At 44.2% G+C, this 24,748-nt stretch overlaps 2 protein-coding genes across 10 annotated transcripts in view; both read left to right on the top strand.

The window, feature by feature from the left end:
- LOC141148587 (uncharacterized) overlaps positions 1-24,748 on the top strand; it is a 580,328-nt gene that overhangs the window by 133,381 nt on the left and 422,199 nt on the right. The gene's annotated exons all lie outside the window — the stretch shown is intronic.
- LOC141147358 (uncharacterized) overlaps positions 1-24,748 on the top strand; it is a 71,046-nt gene that overhangs the window by 30,638 nt on the left and 15,660 nt on the right. Inside the window, exons 3-4 of the mRNA XM_073634596.1 lie at positions 18,792-19,142; positions 20,523-20,834. Of these exons, the coding sequence (XP_073490697.1) occupies positions 18,806-19,142; positions 20,523-20,834 (649 nt within the window). The 5' untranslated portion in view covers positions 18,792-18,805. The remainder of the gene's footprint in view (positions 1-18,791; positions 19,143-20,522; positions 20,835-24,748) is intronic.

Below are 24,748 nucleotides of genomic sequence, written 5' to 3' on the forward strand. Positions count from 1 at the left end.
TCACCCCCTGATCACCCCCCAATCACCCCCCCCCACGTCACACTGACACCAAGCAGTTTTTTTTTTTCTGATTACTGCATTGGTGTCAGTTTGTGACAGTTAGTGTGGTAGGGCAGTTAGTGTTAGCCCCCTGTAGGTCTAGGGTACCCCCCTAACCCCCCAAATAAAGTTTTAACCCCTTGATCACCCCCCGTCGCCAGTGTCACTAAGCGATCATTTTTCTGATCACTGTATTAGTGTCACAGGTGACGCTAGTTAGGGAGGTAAATATATAGGTTCGCCGTCAGCGTTTTATAGCGTCAGGGACCCCTATATACTACCTAATAAAGGTTTTAACCCCTTGATTGCCCCCTAGTTAAAGTGGAGTTCCACCCACTTTTACAACTCTTCAGCATCCCTCACTAAACTGTGCACTGTAAACGAATTGGATATTTAAAAAAAAAATTCTCAGCACCTACTGTATATCTGCTGTATTCATTTTTCACTTCCTCCTCCCTGGCCGTGGCTCATCGCATCATTTCCTGTTTGCAATGCCTTCTGGGAAGGGGCGGCAACTTCCTCTGACACTGTCGTTGCTATGGAAACCTGACCTGAAACCTATTACACTGCTTGTGCTGCACTGAGCATGTGCGAGATCTGCAAGGATGAGATCCAGGAAGAAATACAGTTTGGCTTCAGATGCCAACACTTAAGATGGCCACGGCCTGCTGTAAGTTTATAAAATAACAAACTACTGCTATAAACTAACAAAACAGACCTTAGTTTACAGACTAACTTTACTAAAATACATTAAGCTTGTGTATTATAGGGGTATTTTTATTTAAAAAGTATAATTTCGGCCGGAACCCCACTTTAACCCTTTCACCAGTGATCACTGTATAACTGTTACGGGTGACGCTGGTTAGTTAGTTTATTTTTTATAGTGTCAGGGCACCCGCCGTTTATTACCTAATAAAGGTTTAGCCCCCTGATCGCCCAGTGGTGATATAACTTAGGTTTTAGGTTCAGATAGGGTCTGCATCGCCCCAGACAGCGTTAGATTAGCGCCAGTACCGCTAACACCCATGCACGCAGCATACACCTACCTTAGTGGTATAGTATCTGCACGGATCAATATCTGATCCGATTAGATCTATACTAGCGCCCCCAGAAGTTTAGGGTTCCCAAAAACGCAGTGTTAGCGGGATCAGCCCAGATACCTGCTAGCACCTGCGTTTTGCCCCTCCGCCCAGCCCAGCCCAGCCGACCCAAGTGCAGTATCGATCAATCACTGTCAATTACAAAACACTAAACGCATAACTGCAGTGTTCGCAGAGTCAGGCCTGATCCCTGCGATCGGTAACAGTTTTTTTGGTAGCATTTTAGTGAACTGGCAAGCACCAGCGGCCTAGTACACCCCGGCCGTAGTCAAACCAGCACTGCAGTAACACTTGGTGACGTGGCGAGTCCCATAAGTGCAGTTCAAGCTGGTGAGGTGGTAAGCACAAGTAGTGTCCCGCTGCCACCAAGAAGAAGACAAACACAGGCCGGTCGTGCCCATAATGCCCTTCCTCGCCAATCCTAATTGGGAACCCACCACTTCTGCAGCACCCGTACTTCCCCCATTCACATCCCCAACCAAATGCAGTCGGCTGCATGAGAGGCGTTTTCTTTATGTCCTCCCGAGTACCCCTACCCAACGAACCCCCCCAAAAAAGATGTCGTGTCTGCAGCAAGCGCGGATATAGGCGTGACACCCGCTATTATTGTCCCTCCTGTCCTGACAATCCTGGTCCTTGCATTGGTGAATGTTTTGAACGCTACCATTCACTAGTTGAGTATTAGTGTAGGGTACAGCATGGCACAGACTAGGCACACTTTCACAGGGTCTCCCAAGATGCCATCGCATTTTGAGAGACCCGAACCTGGAACCGGTTACAGTTATAAAAGTTACAGTTACAAAAAAAAGTGTACAAAAAAAAACCACAAAAAATATCTAAAATAAAAAAAAATAAAAATAGTTGTCGTTTTATTGTTCTCTCTCTCTATTGTTCTGCTCTTTTTTACTGTATTCTATTCTGCAATGTTTTATTGTTATTATGTTTTATCATGTTTGCTTTTCAGGTATGCAATTTTTTATACTTTACTGTTTACTGTGTTTTATTGTTAACCATTTTTTTGTTTTCAGGTACGCCATTCAGCTGCAGCGCAGATTTATTTATCTTGACAGCAACAGTGTTTGCTCCCACGATATATAAAGCCGTGACTCCAGCGGAGGTGATATATGCTGAAGCATGGGGGCAGCAGGGGCGGAGGAGCGATTTGCTCCTAACTTTTGGGGCGGATGCCCCCATGCTTTGGTATATATAAATGGTGCATGTATGCCCATCATTAGAAGTGGGTGGATGAAGGGAGGTATTCTAATGGTGGGCATGCCCACCGATCAATCTCTTTTTTTCGTTCAGCCCACAGGCTGCATGAAAAAAAAAGATTACAATATATGCCCAACAAGGACCAGCAACGTACTGGTATGTTGCTGGAATTTGAGTGGTTATACCAGAATGATGCCTGCAGGTTTAGGTATCATCTTGGTATCATTCTTTTCAGCCAGCGGTTGGCTTTCATGTAAAAGCAATCCTAGTGGCTAATTAGCCTCTAGCCACTTTAAGACCAGCCTCGTTTTGGATTTTAGGTGTTTACAAGTTTAAAACAGGTTTTTTTGCTAGAAAATTACTTAGAACCCCCAAACATTATATATTGTTTTTTTTCTAACATCCTAGAGAATACAATAGTGGTCATTGCAATACTTTTTTTTGCACCGTATTTGCGCAGCGGTCTTCTAAGCGCACTTTTTTTGGAAAAAATTCACTTTTTTGAAAAAAAAAATAAGACAACAGTAAAGTTAGCCCAATTTTTTTTTATATTGTGAAATATAATGTTACACCAAGTAAATTGATACCCATCATGTCACGCTTCAAAATTGCGCCCGCTCGTGGAATAGCGTCAAACTTTTACCCTTAAAAATCTCCATAGGCGACGTTTAAAAAATTCTACAGATTGCATGTTTTGTGATACAGAGGAGGTCTAGGGCTAGAATTATTGCTCTCACTCTACCGGTCGCGGCGATACCTCACATGTGTGGTTTGACCACCGTTTTCATATGCGGGCGCTACTCACGTATGTGTTCGCTTCTGCGCGCGAGCTCGTCGGGACAGGGCGCTTTAAAAATTGTTTTTTTTTTTAATTATTTATTTTATTTTATTTTATTTATTTTTTCACTGTTTTTAAAAAAAAAAAAATTTGGATCACTTTTATTCCTATTACAAGGAATGTAAACATCCCTTGTAATAGAAAAAAGCATGACAGGTCCTCTTAAATATGAGATCTGGGGTCAAAAAGTCCTCAGATCTCATATTTAGACTAAAATGCAAAAAAAAAAAAAAAAAAAAAAAGTTGTTTGAAAAAATGACACAAGAAAAATTGTGCCTTCAAGAGAAGTGGGCAGAGCCGTCATAATGACGTCGCTCCGGCCGTCACATGGTATGGAGACGGGTGGGCGCCATCTTGGCCTCACTCGTCTCCATACCTAAGCAGGGAAAGGACCCGATCGCCTCCGCCGCTACCGACGGCTCCGGTAAGCGGCGGAGGGTGTGGGAGAGCGGCGGGAGGGGGGGTGGCACCTCTCCCGCCGCCGATAACGGTGATCTCGTGGCGAACCCGCCGCAGAGACCACCATTATCGTGTATGGAACCGCCCGCTGAAAAGATGGATACCTCAGTTGTGGCAGCAGCTGCTGCCGTTACCGAGACATCCATCTTCAAAAAAATGACGTATATATACAGTGGGCGGTCCGAAAGTGGCTAGACTGCTTTTACAAGCAGTGGGAGGGAATGTCCCCCCCTCCCACCGTCTTCCATGTTTTTCTCTGGCTCTCCTGTCCCAACAGGAAACCTGAGAATGCAGCCGGTGATTCCGCCAGCTGACCATAGAGCTGATCAGAGACCAGAATGGCTCCAAACATCTCTATGAAAAAAGAAATGTGCATATATCGCGCTGTCCTATAGAAAAAATTAGGTAAGCGGCTAACACAACAAGTGATCTATTCTTGCAAGGAAAAAATGTGGTATGGAAAAGTGCTGCGCTAAGACTTATGAAAATAGTTAGTGACACTATTTATGTGATATAACAAATAATACTAATCAATGTGTAAACTGCATAAACATAAAATAAAATATGATCAACATTCTAATTTAAGTAGACTGAGTCCATACGCAGGTGACACACCGGTGTGTGGCACACATATACTTGGTGTTCTTAATAAGGTAAATTGAGTCCATAAAAAGATGACATTCAGAAAAATTGTGATACACCAAAGATGGGGGGACCATCCCATAGGAGGAGGATGTCGTCTATATATCTGGCCCCTAAGATTAGGCGTGGCCTGTGTTCTGAATAGACGACATCCTCCTCCCACTTGGCCAAAAAAAGATTTGTGAGACTGGGGGCAAATTTGGCCTCCATTGCTACGCCTTTATGTTGCAAAAAAAATTTATTATTAAACCAAAAATAATTGTGTGTTGTGGCAAACTCCAGTAGTTTAATGATGTAATGTCTTTGGGCGTCAGTAAGTGATGGATCTCTATTTAAGAAATGTGTAACTGCCTCTACTCCTAAGTTGTGTGGAATGCAAGTGTAGAGTGATGCCACATCTGCAGTGGCTAGTAGATATTCTCCTTTCAAATGGATGCCCTCCAACATTCTAATAGTGTCCGCTGTATCTTTCAAGTATGATGGTGTTTTTTTGACTAATGGCTGTAAATAAAAATCAATGTAGCGGCCAATGCGGGATGTTACTGAGTTGATGCCACTTACTATTGGCCTCCCTGGTGGGTGCAGGGGATCCTTATGGATTTTTGGTAGATAATAAATAATGGGGATCCTAGGTGCTGTGGGTATCAAGTAAGCCTTCTCTTTTTTATTTAATATCTGTTTATCAAATCCTTTGTTAACTAATGTAGCTAGATCCTTTTTACAGCGGTTAGTAGGATTCTGTGGTAATTCTATATATGTATCTTGGTCACTGAGGATCCTATACATTTCAGAGATATAGTCGGGTTTATCCAATACTATAATTTCACCCTCCTTGTCAGCTGGGCGGACAATCAGATCTTTACTCTTACACAATGATTTAAAACCTCTCATGTTCATAGAGTGATTATAATACTTTCTGATAGGTAGACTGGCCAAGTCTTTAAATATTAAATCTTTAAAAATGGTAACTGCAGGGGCAGTTGGTACAGGGGGGCTGAACAGGGAAGGGTTTGCTAGACCTGAGTGTACAGTCCCTGAGGTCACAGCCCTTTCCATGTGGGGGGCTGTATTAGAGGTAAGATACCGTTGAATGTTAATTTTTCTAATCTTTTCTAAACTTCTGGATATCGATAAATGTGTTAAAGTTATCAAGTTGTTTGGGGGGGCAAACTTAAGGCCTTTATCGAGAATGCGTCGGGACGGATTGCTGACACCACCAACACTGCCATACCATCTATATACTAAGCGCTTTTTTACTCTCAACAAATGTGAGTTTTTTACCTTCAATAAATATGCTTTGAGCTTTTTATACAGTATTACGCTATGTGTTTTCACGTTCCTTTTACATATATGTTGGATGCCTGATCGGACCTGCCCTTTTTCCTAACATACCCCTGCAAGCACCTGGGCCACCGGGAATAACGTTGGTTATAACAGCTACCACTGAGGATCCCCACTTTATAATCTCGATTGACTCAGTGGGTGCACGCCCATCTGTGTCCAATCTTTTTGGTAAGCCTCCTATTAGAGCGGTGGTGGATCTTCTATCAACACTTTACATATGTTTAATCCCACATCTTTGGTGTATCACAACTTTTCTGAATGTCATCTTTTTATGGACTCAATTTACCCTATTAAGAACACCAAGTATATGTGTGCCACAAACCGGTGTGTCACCTGCGTATGGACTCAGTCTACTCCAATCATCTCTATGGCCTAAGAAGCTGGAAGCTACGAGCATTTCATGACTTAGATTTTGCCGGATGTAAACAGCGCCATTGGGAAAGCATTTTATCACACCGATCTTGGTGTGGTCAGATGCTTTGAGGGCAGAGGAGAGATCTAGGGTCTAATAGACCCCATTTTTTTAAAAAAAGAGTACCTGTCACTACCTATTGCTATCATAGGGGATATTTACATTCCCTGACATAACAATGAAAATGATTAAAAAAAAAATAATGAAAGGAACAGTTTAAAAATAAGATAAAAAAGCAAAAAAAAAAAAGAAAAAAAAAAAGCACCCCTGTCCCCCACTGCTCTCGCACTAATGCGAACGCAAGCATCGGTCTGGCATCAAATGTAAACAGCAATTGCACTATGCATGTGAGGTATCACTGCGAAGGTCAGATCGAGGCAGTAATTTTAGCAGTAGACCTCCTCTGTAAATCTAAAGTGGTAACCTGTAAAGGCTTTTAAAGGCTTTTAAAAATGTATGTAGTTTGTCGCCACTGCACATTTGTGCGCAATTTTAAAGTATTTCATGTTTGGTATATACTCGGGCTAAGATCATCTTTTTTATTTCATCAAACATGTGGGCAATATAGTGTGTTTTAGTGCATTAAAATTAAAAAAAGTGTGTTTTTTCCCAAAAAATGCGTTTGAAAAATTGCTGCGCAAATACTGTGTGAAAAAAAAAAATGAAACACCCACCATTTTAATCTGTAGGGCCTTTGCTTTAAAAAAAATATATAATGTTTGAGGGTTCAAAGTAATTTTCTTGCAAAAAAAAAAACATTTTTCATTTAAACAAATAGTGTCAGAAAGAGCTTTGTCTTCAAGTGGTTAGAAGAGTGGGTGGTGTGTGACATAAGCTTACAGTATAAATGTTGTGCATAAAATGACAGGACAGTTCAAAACCCCCCCGAATGTCCCCGTTTTGGAAAGTAGACACCCCAAGCTATTTGCTGAGAGGCATGTCGAGTCCATGGAATATTTTATATTGTGACACAAGTTGCAGGAAAAAGACACAAAGTTGTCACTAAATGATATATTGCTCAAGCATGCCATGGGAATATGCTTCTTCTGAGTATGGGGATACCACATGTGTGAGACTTTTTGGGAGCCTAGCCGCATACGGGACCGCAAAAACCAAGCACCGCCTTCAGGGTTTCTAAGGGTGTAAATTTTTGATTTCACTCCTCACTGCCTATCACAGTTTCGGAGGCCATGGAATGCCCAGATGGCACAACCCCCCCCCAAATTACCCCATTTTGGAAAGTAGACACCCCAAGCTATTTGCTGAGAGGCATGGTGAGTATTTTGCAGACCTCGCTTTTTGTCACAAAGTTTTGAAAATTAAAAAAAGAAAAAAAATTTTTTTCTTTTCTTTCTTCATTTTCAAAAACAAATGAGAGCTGCAAAATACTCACTATGCCTCTCAGCAAATAGCTTGGGGTGTCTACTTTCCAAAATGGGGTCATTTGGGGGGTTTTGTGCTATCTTGGCATTTTATGGCCTTGGAAACTGTGATAGGTAGTGAGGAGTGAAATAAAATTGCGCCCTTAGAAATCCTGAAGGCGGTGCTTGGTTTTCGGGGCCCCATACACAGCTAGGCTCCCAAAAAGTCCCACACATGTGGTATCCCCATCCTCAGGAGAAGCAGCAAAATGTATTTTGGGGTGTAATTCCACATATGCCCATGGCATGTTTGAGCAATATATCATTTAGTGACAACTTTGTGCAAAAAAAAAAAAAAAAAAAAAAGTTTGTCATTTTCCCGCAACTTATGGCAAAATATAAAATATTCCATGAACTCGACATGCCTCTCAGCAAATAGTTTGGGGTGTCTACGTTCCAAAATGGGGTCATTTGGGGGGGGTTTGAACTGTCCTGGCATTTTATGGCCTTCAAAACTGTGATAGGTAGGAGGAGTGAAATCAAAAATTTACACCCTTAGAAATCCTAAAGGCGGTGCTTGGTTTTCGGGGCCCCGTACGTGGCTAGGCTCCCAAAAAGTCCCACACATGTGGTATCCCCATACTCAGGAGAAGCAGCTAAATGTATTTTGGGGTGCAATTCCACATATGCCCATGGCCTGTGTGAGCAATATATCATTTAGTGACAACTTTTTGTAAATTTTTTTTTTTTTGTCATTATTCAATCACTTGGGACCAAAAAAAATAATATTCAATGGGCTCAACATGCCTCTCAGCAATTTCCTTGGGGTGTCTAATTTCCAAAATGGGGTCATTTGGGGGGGGGGGGGTTACTGCCCTGCCATTTTAGCACCTCAAGAAATGAGATAGGCAGTCATAAACTAAAAGCTGTGTAAATTCCAGAAACCCTAGTTTGTAGATGCTATAACTTTTGCGCAAACCAATAAATATATGCTTATTGACTTTTTTTTTACCAAAGACTGGTGGCTGAATACATTTTCGACTAAATGTATGACTAAAATTGAGTTTATTGTATTTTTTATAACAAAAAGTAGAAAATATTGTTTTTTTTTCAAAATTTTTGGTCTTTTTCCGTTTATAGCGCAAAAAACAAAAACCGCAGAGGTGAACAAATAGCAAAAGAAAGCTCTATTTGTGGGAACAAAAGGACGCAAATTTCGTTTGGGTACAGCATTGCATGACCGCGCAATTAGCAGTTAAAGCGACACAGTGCCAAATTGTAAAAAGTGCTCTGGTCAGGAAGGGGGTAAATCCTTCCGGGACTGAAGTGGTTAAGGGGAACCCCGCGCCAAAATTTTTCAAAAAATAACGTGGGGTCTCCCCAAAAATCCATACCAGACCCTTATCCGAGCATGCAACCTGGCAGGCCGCAGGAAAAGAGGGGGGGACGAGAGAGCGCCCCCCCCTCCTGAGCCGTACCAGGCCACATGCCCTCAACATTGGGAGGGTGCTTTGGGGTAGCCCCCCAAAACACCTTGTCCCCATGTTGATGAGGACAAGGGCCTCATCCCCACAACCCTTGCCCGGTGGTTGTGGGGGTCTGCAGGCGGGGGGGCTTATCGGAATCTGGAAGTCCCCTTTAACAAGGGGACCCCCAGATCCCGGCCCTCCCCACTGTGTGAAATAGTAAGGGGGTACAAAAGTACCCCTACCATTTCACAAAAAAGTGTCAAAAATGTTAAAAATGACAAGAGACAGTTTTTGACAATTCCTTTATTTAAATGCTTCTTCTTTCTTCTATCTTATATCTTCCTTCAGTTTCTTCCTCCATCTTCTTCTTCTGGTTCTTCTGGTTCTTCCTCCGGTGTTCTCGTCCGGCATCTTCCTCCGCGGCACCGGCATCTTCTTCCCTTCGTCTTCTCGGGCCGCTCCGCATCCAGCATAATGGGAGGCTCCCACTGTGTGACGCTTCTCCTCTTCTGACGGCTCTTAAAAAATGGAGGGCGGGGCCACACGGTCTCTTCCCTGTCCGCCCCCCTCTGACGTCACAGGGAATGACACAGGGAAGTCGCCGTCAAGTCCCCGTGCGTCAGAGGGGGGCGGGGTCACCGGCCCTCTGTTATTTAAGAACCATCAGAAGAGGAGAAGCGTCACACAGTGGGAGCCTCCCATCATGCTGGATGCGGAGCGGCCTGAGAAGACGAAGAGAAGAAGACGCCAGTGCCGCGGAGGAAGATGCCGGAGGAGAACACCGGAGGAAGAACCAGAAGAAGAAGAAGATGGAGGAAGAAACCGAATTTAGGGGGACCCCCACGTCATTTTTTTTTTTTTATTTTGGTTCAGGGTTCCCCTGTGGGGAATTCCCATGCCGTTTTTATCAATGAACTTTTATGTGTATTGTCGGACCGGCAATTCATTAACAGCGGCGAGTAGTTTTAAATTACTTTTTTTCCTTTGAAATGTAATTTTGCTGTCAGACTGTTCTAAACACGGGAAACATGCACCCCTTTACAGGTATACTATAGACACCCCCCAGGTATGAAATTTAAAGGAATATTACACTTTTATTGTTTCACTTTAAGCATTATTAAAATCACTACTCCTGAAAAAACGGCCGTTTTTAATACTTTTTTTTGCATTGATCCTTGTCCCCTGGGGCAGGACCCAGGTCCCCAAACACTTTTTATGACAATAACTTGCATATAAGCCTTTAAAATTAGCACTTTTGATTTCTCCCATAGACTTTTAAAGGGTGTTCCGCGGCTTTCCAATTTGCCGCGAACACCCCAAATTGTTCGCTGTTCAGCGAACTGGCGAACAGCCGATGTTCGAGTCGAACATGAGTTTGACTCGAACTCGAAGCTCATCCCTAGCCGTGACCACAGAACAACCCCCTCCAAATGGAGATGACAACCAGGGACACCAGGGCCAAGCGGTAGCCACAATAAAGGCACAGGTGTTGGGATATGGGGATGTACACGTAAACTGAGTATAAAGGATATGGCAATGAATATTAGTATAAGCTACTTCAATTAGGATTGGGATGTACTATAGTATTAGGTCCCATACTCACATATCAGCCAGTCACCTTAAACCAGATGCTTTTCAATCTATGGAAAAAACCATAGAGTTGGTCCTCCCAGGGTCTTAAAACTTTAAAGTAACACAACTTAGCAAAAGCCTAGCCGTATAAATGGAAAGGAAGGGAACTAGCAGGGCTCAATATACTTTGATTGGCTGGTCCAGGATAAGGAAATTAGATCAGAATCATGTGCGCACAGTCACAAGGAGTATACAGGCATTCAGTACCGGCAGATTTAAACATCCACTGTCTGGGGAGCAGAGTAAGCAAGGATGCCATGAAAACCAGGGGAATGTATACACATACTAAGGCAATAAAATGATGCTAGCCAAAAAGTGCAGAGATAAATATCTGAGTGTGCACTGGTTCTAGGTTCCAGCTGCAAGTTTGCTGGTTCCAGGGGTATAATGGACGTCAGCTTCCATCAGAGCTCCTGGGGAACGTTGTCCTGACTCCTCTATATGTACACCCCGACTGAGCTCTGTCAGACTTGCGTCTGACGTCACTCAGCCTGGCCGCTGGTGCGCGAATGCTCCGACAGGCGCATGCGTACTAGAGTACCGTACATTCCGGTCCTAGTGCCCGCCATCGGCAGCGGCTACAATGCGCCTAGGGGACACAGATGGAGAATGTCTGCAAGTTGCCGCGGGTAGATGCATGGCCCTCCATCCAAGGTCAAGGTGGCCCAGGAGGGTGGGCTGAAGCCCCAAACGGCTTGGGTGCATCCTATGCTTTAATGAGAAAAAACTTCTGACACTGACCGACCCTCCCAGCCCCCCCCCCCCCCCGTTTTACTCACCTGAGCCTGTTCATTCCCTCTACCTCTCTCCTCGTTGTCTCTGCCCTTGATTGGATAGATTGATAGCAGCGCAGCCATTGGCTCCTGCTGCTGTCAATCAACTCCAATGACGCGGCGGGGGGGGGCTGAGTCCAGCATTCTGTGTCTATAGACGCAAATTCCGGACTTGGGAGCGTGCATGCACGGTAACCCCCCGGGAGAGCGCTTCTCCTAGGGGCTTTCCAGGTGCCAGGAGGAGCTGCGAGTGCCGTTGGAGGACCCCAGAAGAGGAGGATCGGGGCCACTCTGTGCAAAACGAACTGCACAGTGGAGGTAAGTATGACATGTTTGTTATTTAAAAAAAAAAAAAACAAGGGTTTAGTAACCCTTTAGAACCAGAAATAATAATATCTTATTCGATTTTTACTCCAGGAGTATATAATGAGTTTGACAATTCTAAAGAAATGATTAACCACTTCAGCCCCGGAAGAATTTACCCCCTTCCTGACCAAAGCACTTTTTGCGATTCGGCACTGCTTCGCTTTAACTGACAATTGCGCGGTCGTGCGATGTGGCTCCCAAACAAAATTGACGTCCTCTTTTTTCCACAAATAGAGCTTTCTTTTGGTGGTATTTGATCACCTCTGCGGTTTTTATTTTTTGCGCTATAAACAAAAATAGAGCGACAATTTTGAAAAAAACGCATTATTTTTACTTTTTGCTATAATAAATAACCCCCAAAAATATATGAAAAAACAATTGTTTTCCTCAGTTTAGGCCGATACGTATTCTTCTATATCATAAAACAACTAAGTGCAGCGCAATAAAAAAATACAAAATAGCTTTTTGAAAATATGTTTCAAACTGGTTAAATAAATAAATAAATAAATAAATATAAAATAGCTTTTTGAAAATATGTTTCAAACTGGTTAAATAAATAAATAAATACAAAATAGCTTTTTGAAAATATGTTTCAAACTGGTTAAATAAATAAATAAATACAAAATAGCTTTTTGAAAATATGTTTCAAACTGGTTAAATAAATAAATAAATAGATCAGAGTCCATATAATCAAAGATAATATATGGCGTAAGGTATTCTTCTGATGATATCCAGGTAAATTGCTTGTCTGCAGATCTAATAAATAAAATCATGTGAATGCCCTTACCAGATTAGGTGGACCCCTTAATTACAGGGGGTCTTTGAGGCATCAATGGACTGTTAGCACACTGCTCTGCTAGGTGTCATCTACGGGAGCCAAACATCTGATATCCCGGGATCCAAAGCCGGCTGTGAGGTCCGTGCAATACAATCCGAATGAGCAGCAGTAGTCTCCAACATGAGGAAATAAAGATAAATCTAAGGGCACTCCGTGTGGTAATCTCTTACAGAAAGTTTATTAGGGCATACAGATAAAAACGCTCAACGGCGCTGTGTTGAAAATAAGCGGTATTCTTTCAATGGAAGCTGTCTGTCCGTAACAGAACAGCTGAACACTTGAGATGGCTGCGGGTGATGACAGCGGTATTGCTCTACCCCCGTACGTGGCGTTACGTCACTGGGGACTTCGTCAGCGAGGGTAGAGCACGCCCATCACCCGTAGAAATATATACCAATACTGAGTATACGAGGGGAGTGTCAGAACACTGGAAAAGGAACCTAGGATGGAAAAAATCTTCCAGCGCTCACTAGGGGACATCATCCCATACACTCTGCTTATATTTAAAACTAAAAAGTGGATAAACTTTATGATAATCATTAGGGATGAGCCGAACACCCCCCTGTTCGGTTCGCACCAGAACATGCGAACAGGAAAAAAGTTCGTTCGAACACGCGAACACCGTTAAAGTCTATGGGACACGAACATGAATAATCAAAAGTGCTAATTTTAAAGGCTTATATGCAAGTTATTGTTATAAAAAGTGTTTGCAGACCTGGGTCCTGCCCCAGGGGACATGGATCAATGCAAAAAAGTTTTAAAAAACGTCAGTTTTTTCAGGAGCAGTGATTTTAATAATGCTTAAAGTCAAACAATAAAAGTGTAATATTCCTTTAAATTTCATAGCTGGGGGGTGTCTATAGTATGCCTGTAAAGGGGTGCATGTTTCCTGTGTTTAGAACAGTTTGACAGCAAAATTACATTTCGAAGGAAAAAACCCATTTAAAACTACTCGCGGCTATTGCATTGCCGACAATACACATAGAAGTTCATTGATAAAAAACGGCATGGGAATTCCCCACAGGGGAACCCCCGAACCAAAATTTAAAAAAAAAATGACGTGGGAGTCCCCCTAAATTCCATACCAGGCCCTTCAGGTCTGGTATGGATATTAAGGGGAACCCCGGCCAAAATTTTTAAAAAAATGACGTGGGGTTCCCCCTAAATTCCATACCAGACCTGAAGGGTCTGGTATGGATTTTAAGGGGAACCCCGCGCCAAAAAAAACAAAAAAAAACGGTGTGGGTCCCCCCAAAAATCCATACCAGACCCTTATCCGAGCACGCAACCTGGCAGGCCGCAGGAAAAGAGGGGGGGGGGACGAGAGTGCACCCCCCTGAACTGTACCAGGCCACATGCCCTCAACATTGGGAGGGTGCTTTGGGGTAGCCCCCCAAAACACCTTGTCCCCATGTTGATGAGGACAAGGGCCTCATCCCCACAACCCTGGCCGGTGGTTGTGGGGGTCTGCGGGCGGGGGGCTTATCGGAATCTGGAAGCCCCCTTTAACAAGGGGACCCCCAGATCCCGCCCCCTTGTGTGAAATGGTAAGGGTGTACTTACCCCTACCATTTCACTAAAAAACTGTCAAAAATGTTAAAAATGACAAGAGACAGTTTTTGACCATTCCTTTATTTAAATGCTTCTTTCTTCTTTCTTCTATCTTCCTTCATCTTCTTCTTCTGGTTCTTCTGGTTCTTCTGGTTCTTCTTCCAGCATTCTCGTCCAGCATCTCCTCTGCGGCGTCTTCTATCTTCTTCTCCTCGGGCCTCTCCGCACCCATGGCATGGGGGGAGGCTCCCGCTCTTCTCTTCATCTTCTTCTCTTCTTCCTTCTTCTCTTCTTCATTTTCTTCTCCGGGCCGCTCCGCATCCATGCTGGCATGGAGGGAGGCTCCCGCTGTGTGACGGCGTCTCCTCGTCTGACGGTTCTTAAATAACGGGGGGCGGGGCCACCCGGTGACCCCGCCCCCCTCTGACGCACAGTGATTTGACGGGGCTTCCCTGTGACGTCACGGGGAATGCCTCAGGGAAGTCCCGTCATGTCCCTGGGGACCCCACGCCGTTTTTTTTTGGTTTTTTTTGGCGCGGGGTTCCCCTTAAAATCCATACCAGACCTGAAGGGTCTGGTATGGAATTTAGGGGGAACCCCACGTCATTTTTTTTTAAATTTTGGCCGGGGTTCCCCTTAATATGCATACCAGACCTGAAGGGCCTGGTATGGAAATTAGGGGGACTCCCACGTCATTTTTTTTTTTAATTTTGGTTCGGGGTTCCCCTGCGGGGAATTCCCATGCCGTTTTTATCAATGAACTTCTATGTGTATTGTCGGCAATGCAATAGCCGCTAATAGTTTTAAATGGTTTTTTCCTTCAAAATGTAATTTTGCTGTCAGACTGTTCTAAACACGGGAAACATGCGCCCCTTTACAGGCATACTATAGACACCCCCCAGCTACGAAATTTAAAGGAATATTACACTTTTATTGTTTGACTTTAAGCATTATTAAAATCACTGCTCCTGAAAAAACGGCAGTTTTTAAAACTTTTTTTTGCATTGATCCATGTCCCCTGGGGCAGGACCCGGGTCCCCAAACACTTTTTATGACAATAACTTGCATATAAGCCTTTAAAATTAGCAAGTTTGATTTCTCCCATACACTTTTAAAGGGTGTTCCGCAGCATTAAAATTTGCCACGAACACCCCAAATTGTTCGCTGTTCGGCGAACTTGCGAACAGCCAATGTTCGAGTCGAACATGAGTTCGACTCGAACTCGAAGCTCATCCCTAACAATCATAGGAACCGAAAAAATGGAGTGCTAATTATGCACAATCAATATTTAAAGGTGCCAAAAAGCATTAAAAATTTTAAAAATAAAAATCAATAAAAATTAATCAATTAAAATTAATTAAAAAGACCACCCGCGGCCATCTCTTACAGCAATTCCAATTAATTAAGACCATAAGACAGCTACATGATACCAGCATATAAATAAATAGAAAAATACAAAGATGCACAGATCCGCAATTCAACAACTTCATATAAAACCTTGTGTATATAAAATCCAGAATACATTCGATCATTTATTTGAGATAAAGCAGTTGAGATCGAACTCAACATTTAGTCCTCTAGGGACTGACACTCTAGTTTCGGGTATCCAGAAGGATTCTCTCTGGCTAAGTTGCCTTATAAAATTACCCCCCTCCAATGTTTTGTGACTTTTTCTATACCCCAAAATTTTTTCCATCCTAGGTTCCTTTTCCGGTGTTCTGACACTCCCCTCGTATACTCAGTATTGGTATATATTTCTACGGGTGATGGGCGTGCTCTACCCTCGCTGACGAAGTCCCCAGTGACGTAACGCCGCGTACGGGGGTAGAGCAATACCGCTGTCATCACCCGCAGCCATCTCAAGTGTTCAGTTGTTCTGTTACGGACAGACAGCTTCCATTGAAAGAATACCGCTTATTTTCAACACAGCGCCGTTGAGCGTTTTTATCTGTATGCCTTAATAAACTTTCTGTAAGAGATTACCACACGGAGTGCCCTTAGATTTATCTTTATTTCCTCATGTTGGAGACTACTGCTGCTCATTCGGATTGTATTGCACGGGCCTCACAGCCGGCTTTGGATCCCGGGATATCAGATGTTTGGCTCCCGTAGATGACACCTAGCAGAGCAGTGTGCTAACAGTCCATTGATGCCTCAAAGACCCCCTGTAATTAAGGGGTCCACCTAACCTGGTAAGGGCATTCACATGATTTTATTTATTAGATCTGCAGACAAGCAATTTACCTGGATATCATCAGAAGAATACCTTACGCCATATATTATCTTTGATTATATGGACTCTGTTCTATTTATTTAACCAGTTTGAAACATATTTTCAAAAAGCTATTTTGTATTTATTTATTTATTTAACCAGTTTGAAACATATTTTCAAAAAGCTATTTTGTATTTTTTTATTGCGCTGCACTTAATTGTTTTATGATTTCTATTAAGGTTGGTGTATCCTTTAGTGTCCAGCTTGCATTTTCCCATTGCTTTCCATTAGTTTTTGTTTGCGCTGATAGCCCTTATATTTAAGTATTCTTCTATATATTTTTGGTAAAAAAAAAAAACCCAATAAGCGATTATTGATCGGTTTGCGCAAAAGTTATAGCGTTTACAAAATAGGGGATAGTTTTATGGCATTTTTATAAATTTTTTTTTTTTTTTTAAATGGCGGCGATCAAAGATTTTTATCGTGACTGCGACATTATGGCAGACACATCGGACATTTTTGACACATTTTTGGGACCATTGTCATTTATACAGCAATTAGTGCTATACAAATGCACTGATTCCTGTGTATGACACTGGCAGTGAAGGGGTTAACCACTAGGTGGCAGTGTAGGGGTCAAGCGTGTCCAAGGGAGTGTTTCTAACTGTAGGGGGGTTGGGCTGTGTGTGTCAGTACACTGATCTTTGCTCCAATGACAGGAAGCAGAGATCGAGTGACACTGTCACTAGGCAGAACGGGGAGATGCTGTTTACATCAGCATCTCCCTGTTCTTCCTCCCCGTGAGGTGATCGCGGGTATCCTCGTGGCGATTGAGTCCGCGGGACCCGCAACCCGACTCACGGAGCTTGCCGCGGGCGCGCCCGCTGGCCGCCTCTTAAAGGGCAACGTACAGGTACGTGATTCCCCTGTAGGTGCCCTTCTGCTGACGTATATCGTCGTGAGGCGGTCGGCAAGCGGTTAAATAATGCATTAAAATGTAACTAATTCCATTAGATTTTAGTCAGCTAAAATGTACTGGAGATTTTAGTCGACTAAAATACAACTAAAACAATTCAGATGTTTTAGTTCTAGTCAAAAGACTATAACTAAAACTAAATAAAATTTTTATGTCAAAATTAACACTGCTGGTCAGAGCAGTTGCCCCACTGCATACTGACCACAGGGGTACTACGTCATCCCCACCATTCACAGAACGCCTTGTATTTTTTTCCATTAATTGGATGAGGTGGAGATTGTGATGTCCTCTCCATCTCATCCAGTTAGAGAATGCCTTGTATTCATTGAAAAAAAAAAACAAGGTGTTCTATGAATGGTTGCTGTGCCGAGCAAGTGACCCCCCCATGTTCACTATGCAGAAGGGTATCCTCTTTGTACAGGACACAGAAGACTGCGGTGATCACTGTAGTAATGCCAACTACTACAGAGATTCTCCACTTCCACAATGATCTCTCGGGTATGGAATAGGTGCACACACATTGGCCCAAGATAATCAAAAGTAACTTTGCAATAAAAACCATACCTGACATTCAGCTTTATTTTCTATCTTAAGGTTGTCAGTAATTAAAGCTAAAGTTGACAACCTCAAGATTTAGTCTTTTATGTGATCACTCACTGGTAATGAAATTCTGAATTAGGAAGTGCTCATGTCTCTGATAGGTGGGCAGATTTACTATAAATTAAGCTGAATTCAAGACCAACCTTTCCTGAGAGCTCATACAGTTTATAAATAACAAAAATACATATTTTTCATTACAGTCTGTTGAGAATATTTGGAAATTGGTAAATATCAGAAGTGATTTTTCCAACTATAGAATTATCTTGTGCTGAATGGATCAAGCGAATGGTGTGGGGCAAAGTTGACCAGATGATGACCAGGCTTTCTTATTATATCCATTTATTGGTCCCTGATGTGTTAAAGTGGTTTTAAACCTCAGACATGAAATATGAACAAAGTATATCCCTCTATAGTGTGTACTTGTCTCACTCCAGAGCACTAAGTGTCATTTCTGTCCACTGTCTGGTTCCTCTGCTATCAGCATGAGTCACTTCTGATGACTTTTCCTGACACCAAGAGAAAAATGGTGACAGGGGTGGGACCTCTAGCAGATTGACAGCCTAAGATGTGTTCCTGAAGGAGGGTGTGTCCCTTCCCACCAATCAGCTCTCAGAGCTCTCCTCACTGATGTAACTCTCCACCCCCTGCTTTTCAGAGCTGAGAGATCCTGTGTAAATTCTGCACTTTGAATGGATTTAAGAGAAAGACGGCTGTAGATAAACGGGTAAAACTTATGTAGGAGGATTTGTTTCATCTCTGTGTATCACCTGGGGCCAGTCACTTCACTAGGTATATGTGAGGGTTTACAATCACTGGTGTCCTTGCAGGCTTGCTTAGTTATCAACATTTAAATTATAATGTGTAAATTTGGGAACATTTGTATAGTTTGAAAACATAAGAGCTGGAATTTTCATGTAAAGGAACAAATAACTGAGTGCATTCTTTATCAATGAATTTGCAAAAATAGGCTTTTTCACAATAATGGACATTGAAGGTCCTACCAAGCTGATAGCTGGAGAAGAAACATCTCTATACTGTAAAGCCACCAAATTCCCAGAGAACACGAGTGTGACTTGGCTGGAGAAGAGAAGAGGACAAGTCTATGAGATCCCAGAGTACCATGGAGGAGATAATGAGGAAGAGGAGAGACTGATGGACACACAGTATGAGGTCATATCATGCAGAGAGGAACCAAACTTCACATCTTCACTGAAGTTCAGACCCAACGTGACCAATCACAAAGATGTGACCTTCATCTGTAGATATAGCTGTGGGGAAGAGAAGAAAGAGAAAGCATTTCACTGCAGAGCTATTTATGGTGAGGAGTCTCTATTATTACATAGATGGATATTGTTACCTGTTGTGTACTAATGGTGTGATCATGGTAAAACAGTACAAATACCATCCAATCACCAATATTCACAGCTCATACCCTGTTTTTTTTTAATAGGGTCATGTGACACAAAACAAAATAACTTAACATGGCATTTTTATATGGTATTTTTTTTATCTGACTTTCTTTAAAATGGAAATCCAGAAAAAGTTTCCATGAACAGATTTATGTTCACACTGTAGCGATGCGGGAACCAGTGCGATTCCAGCGCCAGTTCCCGCATCGCATCTCTTCCGCAGGCAGTTCACATTGCCCTCTGCAAACCGCTGCGGTTTCAATACAAGGTAATGACACCCCCAGATCGGTTCACAAATCACAGTGCGAACTGTGGATTCGGACAGGAATCGGATCGTATGGGTGACAACACCCATGTGATCCCATTCCAATGCTGGGAAAAAAAGTCCCTGCACCTTTTCTGTGCCAATCCAATGCGAGTTCAGCCATACAACTGTATACAACTGTATGGCTGAACTCGCATTGCACAGACATCACATGTGATCGGCCCCGCAGTGCAGGTGTGAATCACAAACGATGTCTGTGTTCGCATCAGTCTGAACCCAGGGAAATGTGTGTCACACTGCCACCCTTGTGTTCTTTGCTGGAAATGCTGTAGAGAAGTCTTTGCTGTCCCAGTAGTTGAGCTGTTGCCTGCAGCTTCCAGCCATGAAACTATTCCTTGAGTTCAAGTCATCATCTAACAATAGTTTATCATATCAAAGAATCCCACCCAGTCAATAGCTTTCCCATTCCTGCTGAAGAATTGGGTCGGTGTGTTGGCCAGGAATTCCACAGAATTTTCTCACATACTGTACATATAGAGTGATTTTCCATAGGCAATGGAGGACATTAAGACTGCTTTACACCAGACTATATCTTACAAATTCAAGTAAAACTACCTTTTACCATGGGGTCTATGTGTAAAAAATAGAATGCTCACAGCCGCCACAAATAATCATTGTAATTTGACTAATAGGTTAATTTCTTATGATCGTAAGCTCCATCTAGTGGTCAAAATACAGTATTTTCCTTTACTGAGGTATTTAAAAAAAATACTACATTATGGCCTCTAGATGGAGATGACAATTATATGGGGAAAAAAAACTATAAGGCAAATTACAATGATTATTCACCATCACTGTGCAAATGGTTGAGACATTCATACAGTAATTATGAATGTCTCAAGTATTTTTTTTTGTAAATAGACCTTTATGTGATTTAGTCTTATAACAGACTATAAAAGGTATAGATACTTACATTCTTCATGTGAAAAATATTTTACTCGTCATGTTTGTCGTATCATTTCAGCTAAGCCTCAGCTTGTACAGCCGATATCAAGAAGTTTAATTATCTCAGGAGAAATGAAATATTTGATCACTCTGGAGAATTTTTACCCCAGAGATATCACAATCAGATGGACACGGGGAATAGGGGAGCCACAAGAAGCCTTACCATCCACAGAGACATTCACAGATATTCCTGACGGAACATCTAATGTGTACAGTGAGGTCACAATTCCTGAGAGGCTCCTGAAGGATCCAGAATTCAGAGTACGAGTGAGCTGGGAACATGAATCTCTGGACACACCAGGATATAAGGATCTATCTATCAGAGACTCAGGTGATCTACATGAGGTTGTTACCAACAAATATATAGATCTGTCAGCTAGAATCTATAAAAAAAAGAACAGGTGGTGCAAAATAGGGGCCTTTCTGTATAGTCAATAGACAGTAATATTGATCAGTAAACAATCTATTCAGATCAAATCTGAGCCATCCTCACATAGAAAGATCCAAAAGATAAGTGTGATTGGGATATCAAGGCACATAGAAAGGGCAAATAAAAATGATATCACCAATTTAAATAAAACTCAAACATTTATTACAAAATTTCTAAAAAAAAAAGTTTTGTGCAGATAAAAAATACATGGTTGACACAACAGATATATCATCACCCTTATCTAGACATTATTAGGGTCATCTCACACAGGGGCAGATCCAGAGTCTAATCTCAGGAGGGGCACTGCCAACATTTTTGCAGGCAATTTGTTGGGGGCAATGGCTGGTGTTGGCGCTTCAATCATCATGGCACCATGGTTAATATGGTGTCAGGATGATTGATAATTTCTATTATTACATTGTAATATTAAATAGTTCAATTTACCATAATGCAGAATCAGTGGGAGCCCAGAGCGTGTCACTTGCCACCAGATGCAGAGTGTCCCTGTTGTTCCAGAGTGAGACCTGCACAGTAATGGTAGTCTTCTTTTAGATGCAGAAATGCAGTGATGCAGGGGGCCATGAGAGACAGTGGCGTCTCCAGCTTTTAAATTTAGGGGGGGCACATGGGGGGACAGGGACAAAAGTAGGGGGGCCAACTATAAAATGCAGCCAGGTGGAGGGGAGGATGGTGGATGCAGTCAGGTGGAGGGGTGGACAGGGTGGGAGCAGCCAGGTGGAGAGGAGGACAGGGTGGATGCAGCCAGGTGGAGGGGAGGACAGGGTGGGAGCAGCCAGGTGGGAGGGAGGAAAGGGTGGATGCAGCCAGGTGGAGAGGAGGACAGGGTGGATGCAGCCAGGTGGAGGAGAGGACAGGGTGGATGCAGCCAGGTGGAGGGGAGGACAGGGTGGATGCAGTCAGGTGGAGGGGAGGACAGGGTGGATGCAGGCAGGTGGAGGGGAGGATAGGGTGGATGCAGCCAGGTGGAGGGGAGGACAGGGTGGGAGCAGCCAGGTGGGAGGGAGGAAAGGGTGGATGCAGCCAGGTGGAAAGGAGGACAGGGTGGATGCAGCCAGGTGGAGGGGAGGACAGGGTGGATGCAGCCAGGTGGAGGGGAGGACAGGGTGGTTGCAGTCAGGTGGAGGGGAGGACAGGGTGGATGCAGCCAGGTGGAGGGGAGGACAGGGTGGTTGCAGCCAGGTGGAGGGGAGGAAAGGGTGGATGCAGCCAGGTGGAGGGGAGGACAGGGTAGATGCAGCCAGGTGGAGGGGAGAACACGGTGGGAGCAGCCAGGTGGAGGGGGGGACAGGGTGGATGCAGCCAGGTGGAAGGGAGGACAGGGTGGGAGCAGCCAGGTGGAGGGGAGGAAAGGGTGGATGCAGCCAGGTGGAGGGGAGGATAGGGTGGGAGCAGCCAGGTGGAGGGGAGGACAGGGTGGATGCAGCCAGGTGGAAGGGAGGAAAAGGTGGGAGCAGCCAGGTGGAGGGGAGGACAGGGTGGATGCAGCCAGGTGGAGGGGAGAACAGGGTGAATGCAGCCAGGTGGAGGGGAGGACAGGGTGGATGCTGCCACGTGGAGGGGAGGACAGGGTGGGAGCAGCCAGGTGGAGGGGAGGACAGGGTGGATGCAGCCAGGTGGAGGGGAAGAAAGGGTGGATGCAGCCAGGTGGAGGGGAGGACAGGGTAGAAGCAGCCAGGTGGAGGGGAGGACAGGGTGGGAACAGCCAGGTGGAGGGGAGGACAGGGTGGATGCAGCCAGGTGGAAGGGAGGACAGGGTGGGAGCAGCCAGGTGGAGGGGAGGAAAGGGTGGATGCAGCCAGGTGGAGGGGAGGACAGGGTGGATGCAGCCAGGTGGAAGGGAGGACAGGGTGGGAGCAGCCAGGTGGAGGGGAGGAAAGGGTGGATGCAGCCAGGTGGAGGGGAGGATAGGGTGGATGCAGCCAGGTGGAGGGGAGGATAGGGTGGATACAGCCAGGTGGAGGGGAGCACTGGGTGGATGCAGCCAGGTGGGGGGAGGACAGGGTGGATGCAGCCAGGTGGAGGGGAGGACAGGGTGGATGCAGCCAGGTGGAGGGGAGGACAGGGTAGGAGCAGCCAGGTGGAGGGGAGGGCAGGGTGGATGCAGCCAGGTGGAGGGGAGGAAAGGGTGGGAGCAGCCAGGTGGAGGGGAGGAAAGGGTTATGCAGCCAGGTGGAGGGGAGCACAGGGTTGGAGCAGCCAGTGATAAGGTACCTCTATGGAAGCCTGCATCCCGCCTCCCCACCTGGAGGTGTTCTTACCTTGGGGGATATATAAAAGAATGACTGGCACTTTCTCTCTGGCTCCCTCGACCTGGCAGCCTTGTGGTTCCTCTTCTCCTCTCATAGTCCTCTCTGCCCTCCTCCTCCTCTTCCCCCTCCCTCTCAGCATGTTGGGGGCTGCAGTGCACTCTCAGGGAATCGTCCTGGGCCTGCTGGTATCCGGGACTACATGTCCCATAATCCTCTAGTGTTTAGTTTCCCAGCCATTGGCCCTGAATGTAGCCAATAGGAGCGGGCATTGCCAGGTGAATGCTCGGCTCAAGGAGGAGAAGGAGGGATGGAAATCCCCCGCAACTGCGGCTCTGCCTGTGTCACTCCCTTCACAGAGCCTGTCAGTTTTGGCGCCGCTGCCCTGTGTCCTGCGGCAGCAATGTCTGATGGGAGGTCGGCATCAGCACAGCCTGCTCACTATTTTCTTGGGGGGGGCAATTAACCCGTTGCCCCCCCTCCTGGATCCGCCTCTGATCTCACATGGATCTATTCAACTGCTACAAGAAATATATGATTATATTACCATGTGGCACTGGGAGTAGTTGAGTGGAATTTTGTCTAGATGAGGGTGACAATATATCTGTTGTGTCAGCCATGTATTTTTTATCTGCACAAAACCTTTTTTATAGATTTTGTGATAAACGTATGAGTTTTATACGAGGTGTACCTAAAAAGTTTGGTGAATCGTATCAGAAAACAAACAAAACAGAAGATACAAACAAATTACCTTTATTGGCCTTCAAAATAATCGCCATCCTTCACCACACACTTTTGGCAATGTTCATAAAGCTTCTGGAAACTGTCAGAAAAGGCCTCTTTAGGAATCTATCGCAGAACCGCAGGAAAGAATTCCTTATGGATGATGACATAGTTGTGAACAAGCACCGTTCCTTTCGTGTGAAACACGAATCAAACACTGATCATCATTGCAATTTTGTCTGGCTCATGACAATAAAGAAATTTCTACAGCATCTTTTGGATTCAAGTGTGCGATCATTCTTTTCCTCTCTTCTTGATGATGACATAGTTGTTGGAGAAGGCGATCAATATTGTCTTGACCTTGGATATTTGCAAACAACTCTTTTTGAGTCGTGGGGAAGACGGTGAACACCATACCATTGATTTCTGCTTGAATTCCGGATCAAACTGGTAGCACCAGGCTTCATCCCCTGTGATGATGGTTTACAGAAAGAATGGATCCTGGTCACACATGGTAATGAAATCTCCAGAGGTTTCCATTCGTTTTGCTTTCTGTTTGTCAGTCATCTTGTGTGGCACATACCGAGAACAGATCTCCAACTTACCCAAATCTTTGCGGACGATGGTGTACACCGTATCCTTGCTAATGCCCAATTCCTCCTCCATCAATCATAGAGGCAGTCAACCATCTTGACTCGAACATGGCTCATCCTCAGTCATTTCCTTCCCATCGCAAAAGCATTTCAACCAGCCATAAACATATTTTCTGCTCACAGTTTCCGTCCTGTACACTTGCAGCAACATTTCACGGGTCTCATCGCCGGT

This window comes from Aquarana catesbeiana, linkage group LG06, assembly GCF_042186555.1.
Source record: "Aquarana catesbeiana isolate 2022-GZ linkage group LG06, ASM4218655v1, whole genome shotgun sequence".
NCBI classification, from domain to species: Eukaryota; Metazoa; Chordata; class Amphibia; order Anura; family Ranidae; genus Aquarana; species Aquarana catesbeiana.